The sequence below is a fragment of the Desmodus rotundus genome, chromosome 10 (assembly GCF_022682495.2).
Source record: "Desmodus rotundus isolate HL8 chromosome 10, HLdesRot8A.1, whole genome shotgun sequence".
Lineage (NCBI taxonomy): Eukaryota > Metazoa > Chordata > Mammalia > Chiroptera > Phyllostomidae > Desmodus > Desmodus rotundus.
The window spans coordinates 76985857-77001003 of record NC_071396.1 but is presented as its reverse complement, the minus strand read 5'-3'; the positions used below and the strand labels follow the sequence as shown (position 1 = coordinate 77001003).

The 15147-nt window shown below is 40.0% G+C and overlaps 1 protein-coding gene across 1 annotated transcript in view; it reads right to left on the bottom strand.

The window, feature by feature from the left end:
* The window catches only part of TTC39C (tetratricopeptide repeat domain 39C), a 100427-nt gene that overhangs the window by 41914 nt on the left and 43366 nt on the right, over window positions 1–15147 (bottom strand). Inside the window, exons 2-4 of the mRNA XM_024580140.3 lie at window positions 5919–5967; window positions 3962–4090; window positions 1256–1370 (exon numbers count right to left, since the gene is read on the bottom strand). Coding sequence (XP_024435908.2) covers window positions 1256–1370; window positions 3962–4090; window positions 5919–5967 — 293 coding nt within the window. The remainder of the gene's footprint in view (window positions 1–1255; window positions 1371–3961; window positions 4091–5918; window positions 5968–15147) is intronic.

Here is a 15147-nt window from a genome sequence, read left to right as displayed (position 1 = left end):
GAGCTCCAAATGGGGATTTTACAGAAAATTGAGGAACTATGGGCCCTCAACCATATAACTTAGTCAGGCATTGGGAGAATCCCAAGATGATGATTAAAGAGAAAAAATAATTGACCCTAGCTGGTATGGCTCAGTGGATTGAGCACCGGCCTGCAAACCAAAGGGTCGCCAGTTTGATTCCCAGTCAGGCAGGGCACATGTCTGGGTTGCAGGCCAGGTCCCCAGTAGGGGGCATGTGAGAGGCAACCACATATTGATGTTTCTCTCCCTCTCTTTCTCCCTGCCTTCCTCTCTGTCTAAAAATAAACAAAATCTTTTTTAAAAACTTAAAAAAAAAAAAAAAAAGGAAACCAACCAAAAGGCCAAACTACAATCATAAAACATATTTAAAGAGAAGGATAAATTCTAGTAAGTCTATCCTCGAGTATGGGATAGAGAGGACAGAACTGAAGAGATGAAGAGAAAACTAGTTTCTGACAGTCTACAAAGAAAAATATGTATTATAACTTAGCAGCAATATAAACTTCTTCTTTTAAGGTTTGTAAGAAAATGCTTTTCTGATTATAAATTTTAATTGATTTTCTTTTTAATTTTCTTATTTCCCCAAGTAATTCTGATGTGCCAGAGGCCAATTTCTGCTGTCAGTATCTGAGAGACACATCACCACACAAGCAGAAGAAGTAGCGTCAGTGTTGGGCCCAGCCGTACAGCAAGCTATTAGAAAACTCGATTTGAGTCTATACCACTCAAGATATTAAAGCTACAAAATTGGAGAAAACAGTTCTCTTGAACTCATTAAGGAATTAGTTTATAGCCCTTTCTAAAGGTTAAAATGTAGGTCATTCAAGTCTATGAGAAAATCTTTAGTATGTGCTCAGGCCTTCAATAACAATTTCTTGAAAAACTTAAATTTAAACCAGTCATATTTCACTGCAAAGGTTATTATCACAACTTGATTCCCACCAAGAAAATATCTGTGTGTCTGTCTGTCTGTCTGTGGCACAAGTAATCTCTCTAAGTAGGACAAACTTCTTGAGACAAGAGGAGGAACAAAGACTGTGGTTTTAAAAGTAATCTGTAAACAGACCTTAAGCAACAGTGGTTTCAATTTCCCAGGTAATAAATCAGTATCAGGCCCCAAAGAGGTACCACACACGGTCAAAGTCTAAAATACGAGGTGTTCTAAAAAAACAGAAGTATTACCAGTTGTATACACTGAACAGTGAAAGCCACTAAAAATAATGCTTCAGGATACCTGACAATTCTTGTTTCACAAACGAGAGCACAGCCAGGTAAACTTGACAGTCAGCTATGATTATCTGCCTCTGAAGCCGATCGACCATAGAGGGGGTGGATTTTCGGACATCAACCTGTTTGGTGGGAAGAAAGTACACACTGATAAATTACACACAAGAACACTCCTTCTAAACAACGATAATTTATTGTGCAAAATAATTTCACTAAAACATAGCAGTTACTAAAAGCCAAGACCAAATTTATACTATGAGCCTGGTAGTTCTATACTGCCATTAGGTCTAGCCTAACTTTGTCACCGATACAGTGCTGAAGATCAGAATTCAAAGACAAATACTCTAAATGATAGAAACTGAGCGCATGGGAGACAGGAAAGCCAACACAGAACTTTAAGGTTTTACCTTTTCAAAAACAATGGAAGTTCTTACTTATCCAAAATAAAAATCACTAAAGGTACAAAAACATTCCCCAAAGTAGGTAACCTGAAAAGCCACTTGGTTACCATGTCCGTCCAGGCAGGACTGATACTAGGGGTCATTTCTTAGGCGCACCCAACTGAGATGTGAGTCAGAAACCGCTTACATTTTGTTAAGGAGACAATGCCCTGGAATTAAAAATAAGCTTTGACTGAATCACAAATTGAACCTGAAATTTAAATCATACTTTAAGGTGACTATCTCTATAAGATAATAGCTGATCCTTTGTTAAAGGTCATTTAACTATACTAGGAAATTTGTGCTCAGGACTTCAAATAATAATTTCAGGCCTTCAAAAACAAATAAAATAAGTAAAAAGTAAAACAAAAAACCTTACTTTTTATAAGATACTGGTCTTTATTGTAAAGAATGTTTCTAAGTGAAGAAAAAACACCCTAGAATCCTATATTCCCAGTACAAAGTAAACTTGAACAAAGTAAGTGAAATAGCTTTCACAATGACACAAGAAGTGACAGGATTTTTGCCAATCTGACCACAGCATACACAGTACACGTGACAGAAGGGTCAGTTCCCTTTTTTCTGGATTGGCATAATCCACCACGGTCGCAGTTGCTCCTGGTCCAGTCCCAGCACTCACTACTTTGCTTAGGCAAAAGTCACTCTACTGGTTCTTCTGTTTTTTTGCTTTTAATAACATCTACTCTACAGTGCTGTTGGGAGGGCTGATGAGGTGCTGTAGGTGCAAATGCTTTTTCAATTGCAAGGATCTATTACAAATGTGAAGTACTAACATATGTGTTAGGCATGATACTAGATACTGAAAATGGACATGTAAATAAGCTTACAGCCTAGTGAGGGAACGCTGCCCTTTTTACTATGTAATGTAGTAAGAGCTCTGAAGGACAGAGTACAAGGAACTATGGGAACGTGAGGACGACACATCCAATGGGGCTCGGGGGCGCAGGCGAGAGTTCTGGGAGAAAATGACATCCAAGAAGAAGAGTGAGTCCAAACCAGGTCAAGAGGGAGGAGAGTGTTCTAGGCAGAGGAAAAGTGACACCAAGTCAGCCACATTAAGGAGCCTGGACTTTGCTGTCATGGCAATGATGAGGGACAGGAATACTGTAAAGGAAGCCAGCGACATATTATTTGCATTTTAGCAACTGTATTATGGAGACTGAATTAGAGAACAGTAAGCGTTAAAGCAGAAAGTCAGTGACAGTTGTCTTAGGCGAGTAGGTAGTGGCTGACCTTGGGAAGTGGCCAGAAGATGGTGAGAAGTAGGTGAATTTAGAAGGCATTTAAGAAAGAGAATCAACAGGACTTGGTCGTTGGTTAGAGGTAGAGTTTGGAGAGAGAGGAATCAAAGAGCATAAGGGGACAATAAGGAGACAATACTCTTGGCCCATCAGTGGCTTCCTCATGGTGGACACCACAGGCAAGAGCATAGATGAAGCAGACTGGACTAACATGAAGATTTTTTTTTTAAAACAGGTATTGACTGATTTTAAAGAGAGAGGAAGAGGAGAGAAGGAGGGAGGCAGAGAGGGGGGAGAGAGAGAGAGGGAGAGGGAGAGAAACATCGATGCAAGAGAGAAATATGAATCGGCTGCCTCCCATACACACCCCAAAACCACAAGCTAGGTATGTGCCCTGACCAGGAATCAAACCCATGACCTTTTGGTGTACAGGAGGATGCTCCAACCAACTGAACAGCACCAGCCAGGGCAGATGGGTGGTTTTTGATAACTGTAACCTACAGACTGGTTCGTCAGCTAAATGTGTGACATATGTGAGAACCCTGGGCACTCCAGAAATATCTGGTGTAGGTGGATGCCTTGCCAAAGCTCAGGACTTCTGCACAGGAAGGGGAAAGGTGAATCAGAAAAAAGTGGATTATGATGTTATTGAGACTCCATTCATAACCAAAGGCTGATAAGGCCTAGAGAAAAGTAAGTAAACACCCGAATTCCCGACTTATGCCAAAATGCAATGTATATGAGTTACATATGCGAAAGCCTCATTACAAAAGCCTCTGCCACATGGCCCATGATGGGAGAAGACAATCTGCAGATACCAAAGGAAGGTGCACTGAACGGCTCCAATGAATGAAGGGGGCTTCTCTTCTTTCAAGAAACACATTTTCCACGCCCAAACGCCCTAAGAAGCATTTAGTGCTTTCAGTCACTTTCTAAATACCAAGACCAACCAAATGAGCAATGTCCTAAGTGGGTGGCACACAGTTCGTAACCTAGAGACATAGTACTTACATTCTTCTTAATTTTATTCTTGATTGTTTCGATGACTCCAGCCTCCTCACTTTCACACAGCTTTTCTGTAGTTTTTAAGTCATCGCACGCCAACTGCATTTTTTCTTCCTCAAATGTCATCATGGCGTTCTTCCAAGAAACAAAAAATGAGAGAAGAATGAATGAATCTAAGTGCGTAAACACTTATGCCAATTTATTTCAACAAAACTCCAAACTATAAAAAAGAACATTTAAATTATATTTGTTGCGAGTGAAAGCATTAGAATGTTTCATCATACCCTATTCATTAAAAAAAAAAACTATAATCTCAGTATGAAATAAGAATATATCTCTATTATATCATGAAAAAATACATGGCAATAAAAGCACTTGCACTTACTGTTCCACAATTTTTTTTTTTGCTAGTTATAAACACAGTAACAAAAATCCTATATAGTTTCTGACTGGTCCACTTAATTTAGTTTTCGTAAGAGTCTCATTGAAAAGTACCTTCTACCCACACACAGATCACTGACTCCTTCAAGTACGGCACAAAAACACTACTGAAACATCAGCTAGAGGGCATCCTTTGAAAATCAGGGACAGCAATTCCAGTGGGCACACTCATACTGTCCACAGTGACAATTCCACTGACAGCTTGTTTCTAAGCACCTGATCCTGGTAGACTTGTTCAGGCCACATTAGACTTGACAGGGACAATCCCTTCTCTGCTGAAAACCTGCTATTTTCACCTGAGGTTTCTGAGGTGAATGAGATACAGGGGCAGAGCCAGGACACCAGGTCCTTGGAAGGACCTAGTGACATAACTGTATGTAGTGCTCCACTCCCTATCACACGCAGCCAGGTCCACCTTGGCATTCTAGGCCTCCTCAGTATGACTAACCTACTTTCCAACACTAGCTAAACCGGACCACGGCCGCCCTTGCCCAAGTCTCCCACCACACTCTTCTTCCCAACCAAATCTCTACACAGCTACAGCCTCCGCCCGGCCCACCTCCTCCGCCCGGCCCACCTCTTCCACCCTGCCCACCTCTTCCACCTTGCCCACCTCCTCCACCTGCCCACCTCCTTCACCCTGCCGAAGTTTTGGCTGTGTCTCCATCAGGTTAGAATCTTCAACCCACCCAGTACCATTTCCTTAAGGTAGAGAACTCTGTTTACTTGCAAAAGGTAGACTTTAAAAATTTTGTTATGTTACCTGGCAATAACAGAAAATAAATAAACAGCTTGAATGAAAATCCATGTCACCAGAAGTTGGCCTGGTGACTGTAGCTGGACACTGCCTGGCTGCACACAACACACCCAGTTGCTGACGTCTCTCTAAGTCGGAATCTAAATGCTTCTCCTGTTTCAAGACTACTGGTCTCTCCTCATGGCGTGTGTGTGTGTGTGTGTGTGTGTGCGCGCGCTGCTATAGTTTTTTTAAAAAATGTATGTTTGAAAGTAGTTTCGGTGATGTTTCTGAAAACTGAAGGCATCCAATTGTAAACATTGTCAGCTTACTGTATAACCTAACTGCAGCCTATTCTGTCAATTCCTAAATATTAAGTTACATTTGAAAATGCAGTAATAACTGACAAACTTTATCTATGCTAATTTAACGTGTCTTCCGGCACACCCGCATTTACTCAATAATTTTAGAGCAAACCTTTATGATTCAAAGTCTGAATTATTATTAACTCTAATGCAATTCTAATTTTTAGAAGGATCTTTCAATTTCATTTTTATTTAAAATAGATTTTGGTTGGGAAAAATAGAATACAAGGTCTAAGCATTTTCTTTTTAAAACTGGAAAAGAAGAAAATATAGATGTTGGTTAACAGGCAAAAACTTTACTCCTGTTTTAAACTCTAAAAGGTCTTTCACAACAGTCTCTGTATACGGCTGGTAGCCCCCTAAAAACACGCATCGTACATTCACTTCCTTCACGCCAGCACCTCTCCCCAAATCAACTCACCAAAAAACTGACAAAGCTGGCTCCAAAACTCATCAGTGGGCTATGATGTCTGTTGAAGAAACAAAATAAAATTATTTTTATTGTAAATTTTTATTTTAAACACATTTGATATCTAGAGATCATGGTATTTTCCCAGTAACTGTAGAGAAGTTAAGTTCTTCAAGCAGATCAAATTACCCTAAGAAAAAGTTAAAGAGGCAAGGAGGTTTGTCGGTCTGTCTGCCTCTGCTTCTGCACAGCCAGGCAAACAATAAAGTCAAATTATAACAGAGGCTGCCTCAGGAAACCAATGCAACATCTGCAAATACATGGCCAAATAAAGATGATTAATATTCACTTTAAAAATGCAAAACATATTCAAAACTTGACACGCATAAAATATCACTTTTAGAGTGGATCAAAGGTTTTTTACCACTTGTCCAGCCCATGCAAATTCACTTACCCACAGAACTCAATGAATGCCTCCCTGGGCCCATCAGTCCCTCACTGCAATACGCGGTCACTGCCCAATTTCATGTGTACCCAAAATACAAAGCCAGATCAGACTATTACCAATTCAGCTAAAAGAATATAAAACTTCTGCTTCAAATTCACAACCCAATTTCTATAAATTGCACTAAAAGGGAAAGCAAGTTTTAACTGTCTTCTTAAAGGAAAATAATTTTACTGGTTTTTTATTATGTAAATTACATATGGTCATTATATATTTTTTTAAAAGGCAGGAATGCTGTATTTTGCCAACTCCCTATTGGAAATTTGGTTTGTGTCTAAAGTGAGTTCATGTTGGGAGTGGTGGGGAGGAGCGTGGGAGATGGGAGGGAGAACATGTACATTTACATGTGTATATGTGTATGTACGTACACACACATATACTCTGTGCTCAAATGAGTATCTGCACATTTATCTTTGCAAGCAAGGGCAAGTACACTCTTGGGCAAATTGCTAGAGGTAGCACTGCCGGGTCAAATGCACGTCCATTTTCCTCTTGGAGTGTGGTGCACGGTGCATGGGCGAGGGGAGGAGGGGTAGAGGGATCAGGAGCTCAAGTTATTTGGAATGGTAACCTTCTGCTACATTTTTTCCCATCTACGTGGTGCCTACCCACATTCTACAGTGAGCAGTAGCCTGTTTACCCCCACTTGGTAGGATATTTAAAGCTGCAAGGGAAAAATTAGGAAGGTCAACTTACTTGTGCAGAGTCTCCATGAGTAGTACTCGCAGCCACACGACCCCCACTCCAACAGCACACGGGACACCACACAGGACGTCCCGATCAACCCCACACCCCAGACCAGCGCAGCTGTCAGCCTCCCCATTCCACAGCACCGCACAGACACACCAGTCAGGGTCCCAGCCGCTCTCTTACAACTGGGCCTGCACACCAGTGTCCCCTCCGGAATGCTATTTTCTGCCTCCTCCCTCATCGGCATGCCGTACACATAGCAGGCATTCAACACATGGGTCAGTGAAGGGGTGAATGGCACAGACTGACTTTCAGGAAAAGACACACCTCCATCAAGTGCTGATTAGTATGGCTTTCCCCGTCTCGCCCCTTTCCTTGCTCACACGTTAACATTTTGCCATTTAGGAAATGAAAGCAGCTTAAACTGCAGCCTCGTGTTGCTACATGAGCTTCTTGTTCTTGACTAAAATTAGGAGTCTGAGAGCCGTGGCTATTAATTATTCATGGTGTCCTAGCCTAGCCCTTAGTACTTTGCATAGCATGCCATCTTTTTAATTTTTATATTTCCCAATGCTCTTTTTTTTTTATTTTTCAATTACACTTTAGATTCAATACTACCCTGTATTAGTTTCAGATGTTCAGCACAGTGGTTAGACAATCATGTACTTTACAGAGTGGTCCCCCAATATTTTGAGTACCCACCTGGCCCCATACATAGTCATTACAATAATATTGACTATATGCCCTAATATCCCTGTGACTACTTTGTAACTACCAATTTGTACTTCTTAACCCCTTCACCTTTTTCACGCTGCCCCCCACATAGCATCTTAAGTGTTAAACCAGCCGAATGGAAACATTGTTTTCCTCCTCAAAGCACCTGGGCTCCTGAGACACTCAGTAATGAAATGATCGATCAGCCGGGGTCTTCTCACATGCTGCACTACCTGGTGTTCTAGGAGCTTTCTCTAACAAGACTCCCGTGTTTCACTTACTCGGTTTTTTAAGACACACACACTGCCAAGTGATCTTATGTTTACCTTATCTTAATCAGTTCTGGCCCACACTTTTTTTTTCTACAGAAAACTTACTCATTTAAGATTTGGAAATGTTCCCAAATCGTACAGGGTCATGACTCAGAACCGATGCTCAGGGGTAAAACGGAAGAGGCTCCTACTCACTTCAGTACACTCTTATTAGGAACCAACAAACAATGACCCAAACAGGAGGAGAGGGAGGGCATCGCGGCAAGGTTGAGTACAAAGGTAAACTTAGAGCCAAAATACAAACTTTTCTAGATTCCAGATGATATACAAAAGAGGAAGTAGGGGCGAGTGAAATAGCCATCAGCGAAAACCTCACTCATTTAAAAGGAGGGAAGATACAAATATATATACATATTTCTTGATATTGAAAAATACAATGGTAGGATAACCCACAGCTGCTTTAAATGGATACCTACAAGGTGAGGGATGAAACAGGAGAAAAGCAACAAGAAACAAAGCTCCTTTATATATATTTTGTTTTGTAGGTATGACTTTGGAACTGTGTAAATGTTGTACATGTGAATAATACCAAATTAAATTTTAATAAAGCAATGCCTAAAAATAGAAAGTAAAATGAGTTAAATGCATCTAATTGCAAATCCACTTGGTAAAAAAACTAACACACAGAGAATGGTATCCCCCAAGACACTTTTGAAACACGGTAATCCGACAGCACATGCCTATTACGGAATACTCCTAAAAAACAGACCCCGAAAGATAGCAAATATTTTTAAAATTTGTTCTTGGTAATCATACTCTTACCAGACGACTTGGACTGCTATTCTGTAAGGCTGCTGGGTTTGTCATTTGTGATAAAGCAATGTGTAGGTATATCGGTGTTTGCTGAGGCCCAGGATTTTGTGTGCAGGAAAAAGTATGAGTTGATTAAGTATCTTATAATCCAGAACACGCACTGGAAAACCGACGCAAACTCATTGTATTTTTCATTTAAAAAAATACGTACTTTCTGGCTCTGCCTACTAAAGAAGCCTAGAAACAACGGCCGCCCCGCGGCTCTGCGCTTGCCCAGCAGCCTCTCTGAATATAGTAAGTAAAGGAGACCATTGCTGATTCCAGGCCGGGGCAAGAGATATCTGGGAGGAGCCTAGACTATCTTGTTAGAGCAGAAAGGAAGGACGTTTAAAAAACATTAAATTGGTCTTGAAGAGGTTCCCACTTGAAGAGGTAGCTAAACATGGAACAATTTTATCATCAATGAGGGTAAATATAGTAATGAACTGAAATATCAAATAAGTTTAAACCATACGCTCACAGTAATTTTAATTAAAAAAAAAATCTCACTACCTATAGAGAATCCTAGAGAACCAACTCATTATTTTGAAAACTGATTTAAAAATTAAAGAATAAGCATTTACCCTGCCTTTTCCCTATGAATTCGGAGTAACCAATTATTGGGCAAGGGGATTCTCTTTACAAAAATATCCTGGGATAATAAATGAAAAGCAAATGATAGAATCAGACTATCTCATTTTGCACCTTCCAATGAATTAATCAAGTAAGCAAAGATCACAACATATTAACCACCACCATGCTGATATGATCAGCAAAATCCAAGCTGTGGGAAGTTTTACAGGAAAAAGATACTAGTTCCTTCACCAACAATAACAAAGTGTATGGGGGAAAAAGACACTAAAATAATTTCTAAAATAAAACAGCAGACATAAAAACACATAAGACACGTAAAACAAAAACATATACACACATATACATAAACACATACATATACACATTAACAATAATTAGAAAATAAAACTTAAAAATCATGCACAATAGCACCAAATTATTAATTATCTAAAGATAACTCTAACAAAGAAGTACAATATTGCTATACTGAAAACTCAAAACATCAGTAAGAAAAAAGAAAGACCTAAATCAGGGTTTGCCAACAGTGGCATTCTTAGAATTCGGGGCCACGTAACGTTTTGCTGTGAGGGCTGCCTCCTGCATTGTGGAGCAGCACCCCTGTCTTCTGCCTGCAAGGTGACAGTAGCAGGCAGACCCCCACCCGGAAAAGATGTGACAACCAAAATGTCTCCAGACATTGTCAAACGTCCTCCAGGGGCAAAATCTACCCTGACTGTGAACCACTCACCTAAATAATAGGCAATTCTTAAGGATCAGAAGGCTCCACGTTGCTAACATGTTAATTCTCTCAAACTACAGTTTCAATGCAATCAATCCCAAGTAAAATCCGTGTGTGTGTGTGTGGATTCGAAAATTTACAGGAAAATCAAGATACTTCAAATGGTCAAATCAAATTTGAAGAACAACAACAAAGCTGAAGGCCTACATTACCTGATATCAAAACTTAATTAAAATTAAGAATTTTCATTCACTCATAAGATATTGAAAAAAGCGTATCACAGACTGGGGGAAGATATTTGCAATAAACACCAACAAAGTGCTGATCTTCGGAACGCTCATATGTACAGAACTCCAGTGACTCAGTTAAAAAAAAATGACTGATGACCCAGTTAAAAAAAAAAAAAAGGCAAAAGTCTTGAATAGGCACGTCTCAAAGAGGATACCTGAAAGTCAATAACCATAACGGAAAGTGTTGAAAAGCATTCATTTTCAGGGATACACACATTAAAACCAAGGTGAGATACCTCTCTAACCTCACCAGATCGGCCATACCACCTACCTCCAAGGACTGACGATACCAAGTGTTAGTGAGGATGCGGAGCAACTGGAGCTCTCCTCCGCTGCCTGGTGGCATCTAGTCAGGCCAACCACGCCTACTCTATGACCCAGGAACCTCATTCCCGGGTACGTACCACAACAGAAGTGAACTACTCTGTCCCCAAACGGCATGCACGGCATGTTAACAGCAGTTTTATTCACAGTAGCCTCAAACTGGTAACAATTCGAATGTCTATCAACAATAAAATGGATCAAATAACTGTAGCATATCCATTTAATGGAATAGGTCACAGCTATGAAAAAGAACCAACTACTGCTAAATGAAAAATACGAATTAATCTCATGGACTTAATGTTGAGTCAGAGAAGCCAGACACAAAAGAGTACCTAGTGAATTATCCCATTTATTTGAAGCTTAAAACCACAATTTTTATGACAAAGGTCAGAACAGTGCTGCCTTTGGGGAAATATCAACTGAGAGAAAGCCCAAGGGAAGATCCTGGAAATATCCTATAACTTTATCTCAATGTAAGTAGTTACACGGTGACGTTTACACTATTATATACTCTTTACTGCATGTGTTTTTCCTTATGAAGAGAAATCTAAAGAGAAAAAAAGAAATCAAATACATGATTGTTGGTGGTTATTTGTATTAGAGGATTACTATTAATTTTTTAATGTATAATGGATGAAAGTATATACAGATAAAATAACATGCTAACTGGGATTTGTTTAAAAAAATCATCTGAGGTGCCTGGCAGGGTGGTTCAGCTGGGTGGCACTTAATCCATACGCCAGAAGGTTGTGGGTTCGACTCCCAGTTGGGGCACATAACTTGGTTATGCGTCTGAGCCCCCGACAGAGCACGTACAAGAGGCAATTGACTGTTGTTTCTCTCTCTCTCTCTCTCTCTCCCCCCCTCCCTCCCTCCCCACCCCCTTGAAATCAATAAACATATCCTCAGGTAAGGATTAAGAATATAAAAATGTAATTTGAAGCAAGAGAATTAAAAGTGAGCAGAAATATAGATAAAACAAGTTGAGCATGCAAACTGGACAATTACCGAAGCTGGCTATTTGCAAAATGGGAGTTGATTAAGCTATTTTATGCACTTTGGAAGATGTAGGCTCTTTTCCAAAATGAAACGTTAAAGAAAACGTAAATAAGCTTCCCAAAAGACGTCTTTTGGAATCCTTTGATGAGAAGGCTCCTAATGGTCACTGCTGGTAATTTTCTTCCTTGAATAGGAACCATCAGTAACAAAATGGCTCTAATTTTTCTCTGTGTGATGAGGTTCCCAAAGGTAGAAAAGCTGTTGAGAAAACAAAGCAGCAAGTGATTTTCTATTTCTAAATTTGATATTGCCATGGAAATTTTACAAACTAAGTTTCCCAGGAAATATTATTAAAAATTGGGCTGATGAAGATGCTGTTCCCTGAAATACAGTGGCAGGGAATGTACACATTTGATCCTAAAGGAATATTTTTCCAGTAAATCATTACTACAAGACAGCTCCTGACTGAAAATGCTTCTTGAAATGTCATTTTACTCCCCATAATGGCAAATGGCGAGAATTTTTTCAGCCTTTCTTTCATTTTTCTAAAAATAATCTATATTTATATCATGCCAAGTTCTTAGAAGAATTCTCCAAAGTGACTTTTCTCCCCTTCAGATGTGTGGGCAGACTGTAGTCTGTGCAATACCAAGATTTGAAATCCAGGACCACCTGACCCTAATCAGCCCCAATCTCAGTCCCCCTCCTTCTGCAGCCCTGAGATCCCAGACCTGAAGGCTGAAGAAACAACTGCGCAAATTCCACACCCCCAACACTGCTCTTAAGGAGGCCATGCCTTTCCGCTTCCGCGACCTGTGCTGTTTTAAAAATCACAGGCCCAAAGGACTACGGGAGTCAACTTCATTTGATCGATCGCCAATCAAGGCGTTAATGAAGGCTTCTCTACATGCCTCTCACCTTGCCTTTGGAAGCAGGACTTTGCTAACACAACAGGTGCTACCCTCTGCTCTGTCCAGCATCCCAAAAAGGGGGCTTTAAGGGGATAACACTGGCTCAGTATTTCATTATCTTTCCGAAAGTAAACAATGCCATCCAAAGGGAAAAAAGGCAAGTACATGAAGCCACTCACTGCGCCATTATCCAGAATGGGGACAACTGAGCTTTAAAAAACTGTCGACCGGGAGCAAATGCTGCTTCATGGTATTGGATTCGGCAATGGTTTCTTTGCTATGACACCAAAAGCACAGGTAACCAAAGCAAAAATAGATAAATTTGACATCAAAATAAAAAAGTTTCGCCCGTCAAAGGACACGATCAACAGTGAAAAGGCATTCTATAAGGCAAGATGTTTGCAAATCATACATCTGATATGGGCTTGATATCCAGACTACATAAAGGACCACAACTCAACAAGAAAAAAAGGAACAACTCAATTGGAAAGTAGACAAAGGACATGAATAGACATTTTTCCAAAGGGATATACAAATGGCCAATAAGCCCATGAAAAGAGGTTCAATATCCCTAATCATTAGGGAAATGCAAATCAAAACCTCACACCCAGTAGGATGGCTACTACCAAAATAAAAGAAAATAACGAGTGTTGGCAAGGATGCGGAGAACAGGGAACCCTTGCACACTATTGGTAGAAATGTAAAATTGTGCAACAACTATGAAAACAGTATCCTGCTTCCTCAAAAATCAGAATTGTAGTTGTCCCTTGGTTTCCACAGGGAACTGGTTCCAGAACCCCTCAAAAGTACCAACATCCAAGGATGCTCAAGTCCCTTACATAAAACGGCATAGCGTTTGCACATAACCTACACACATTCTTTCCTATATTTTAAATAATCTCTAGATTACTTATAATAGGTAATACAATGTAAGTGCTGTGCAAATACTTGTTGTACTGAACACAGAGAATAACAACAAGAAAAAAGTCAGATATATGTCAAAGACAGATGCAACCATCATAGACCAAACTACCTAGTACACACATTAGCAACAAAACTTTTCCCCCGAGTGTGGTCTGTCTGCAGTGGCTGAATCCACGGGTACGGGATGCATGGATATGGAGGACTGACTGTACCATACGCCCTTGCGATCTCACTTACGGGCGCACACCAGAAGAACTGAAATCAGGAGCTCCCCGGGTGTTTGCACATTCATATTCTAGTGGCATTATTCAGGCTAACCAGAAGGTGGAAAGAACCCAAGTGTCTGTAGATGGATGAATGGATGGATAAACTGTGGCATATACATACAATGGAATATTATTCAGCCATTAAAAGGAAACTCTGACATATGCTGCAACATGGGTGAACTTAGAGGACGTTTCGCTAAGTGAAATAAGCCAGTCACAAAAAGAAAAGTGTTATATGAGTCCACTTATCTGATACAGCAAGAGTAGTAAAATTTAGAGAGGCAGGAAGTAGAATGGTGGCTGCCAAGGGCTGGGCGGGGGGAAGGGAATGAGGAGTTACTGTTTAATGGGTATAGAGTTTCCGTTTTGCAAGATGTCTCGAGTTCTGAGACTGCCTACACAACATTTTGAATGTACTTAACGCTACTGAACTGTATTCTTAAAAATGGTTAATTAATGGTAAACTCTAAAATTTAAACTTATATGTTTTGAAAACAGAAAAAAGTCTACAATAGAATAAATGCTTCATAAACTCATTGGATGGAACATTATGACCTAGAAGAATGCCTGACCAAATTTAATGTAAAAGCAGCAATTCTGTGTACATTATGTTCTGATACATATGAATAAAAAACAAATGAATGTGTTGTGAGAAGCAGTAACATTAAAGGTGAGTCTTCTCAGCGATGAATGTGTGTATGTGGGGAGATAAACAGTCACAACTAAACAGCACCAATCATCTCTGTCTCAATGTCACCAGAGACATTCTCCCTACATTTAGACACCTAATTTTAAAGAAAAAAACGCATCACTTAAATCAATTTACTTCTTCTAAATACTCCCTGTGGTTTCATTGTTGCTTTGATACAGTTTCTCCACAGAATGTATCATCCAGGCAACTGAACAGAATAATGGAGCAATTCAATAGCAAAACAGCCAAAGCTGGCTACGTGGGAGTAAGTGATTCTCTTTGTGACAAGCTGAGGCCTGGCTGTGCCCAGCTGGGGCCCAGGGCACTGGCAACACAAGGCTAGTAAAGAAACTGCCCAACCGAAGTAAAGACACTTCTGTGAGGTTACCGCTCCAAAAGCCTTTGTGTTTCACAAACAAACGCAAATGATTTGGGAATCACTTTTTATATTATCTGTATAAGTAGCATAAACAAGATTTTAAATGCGATCC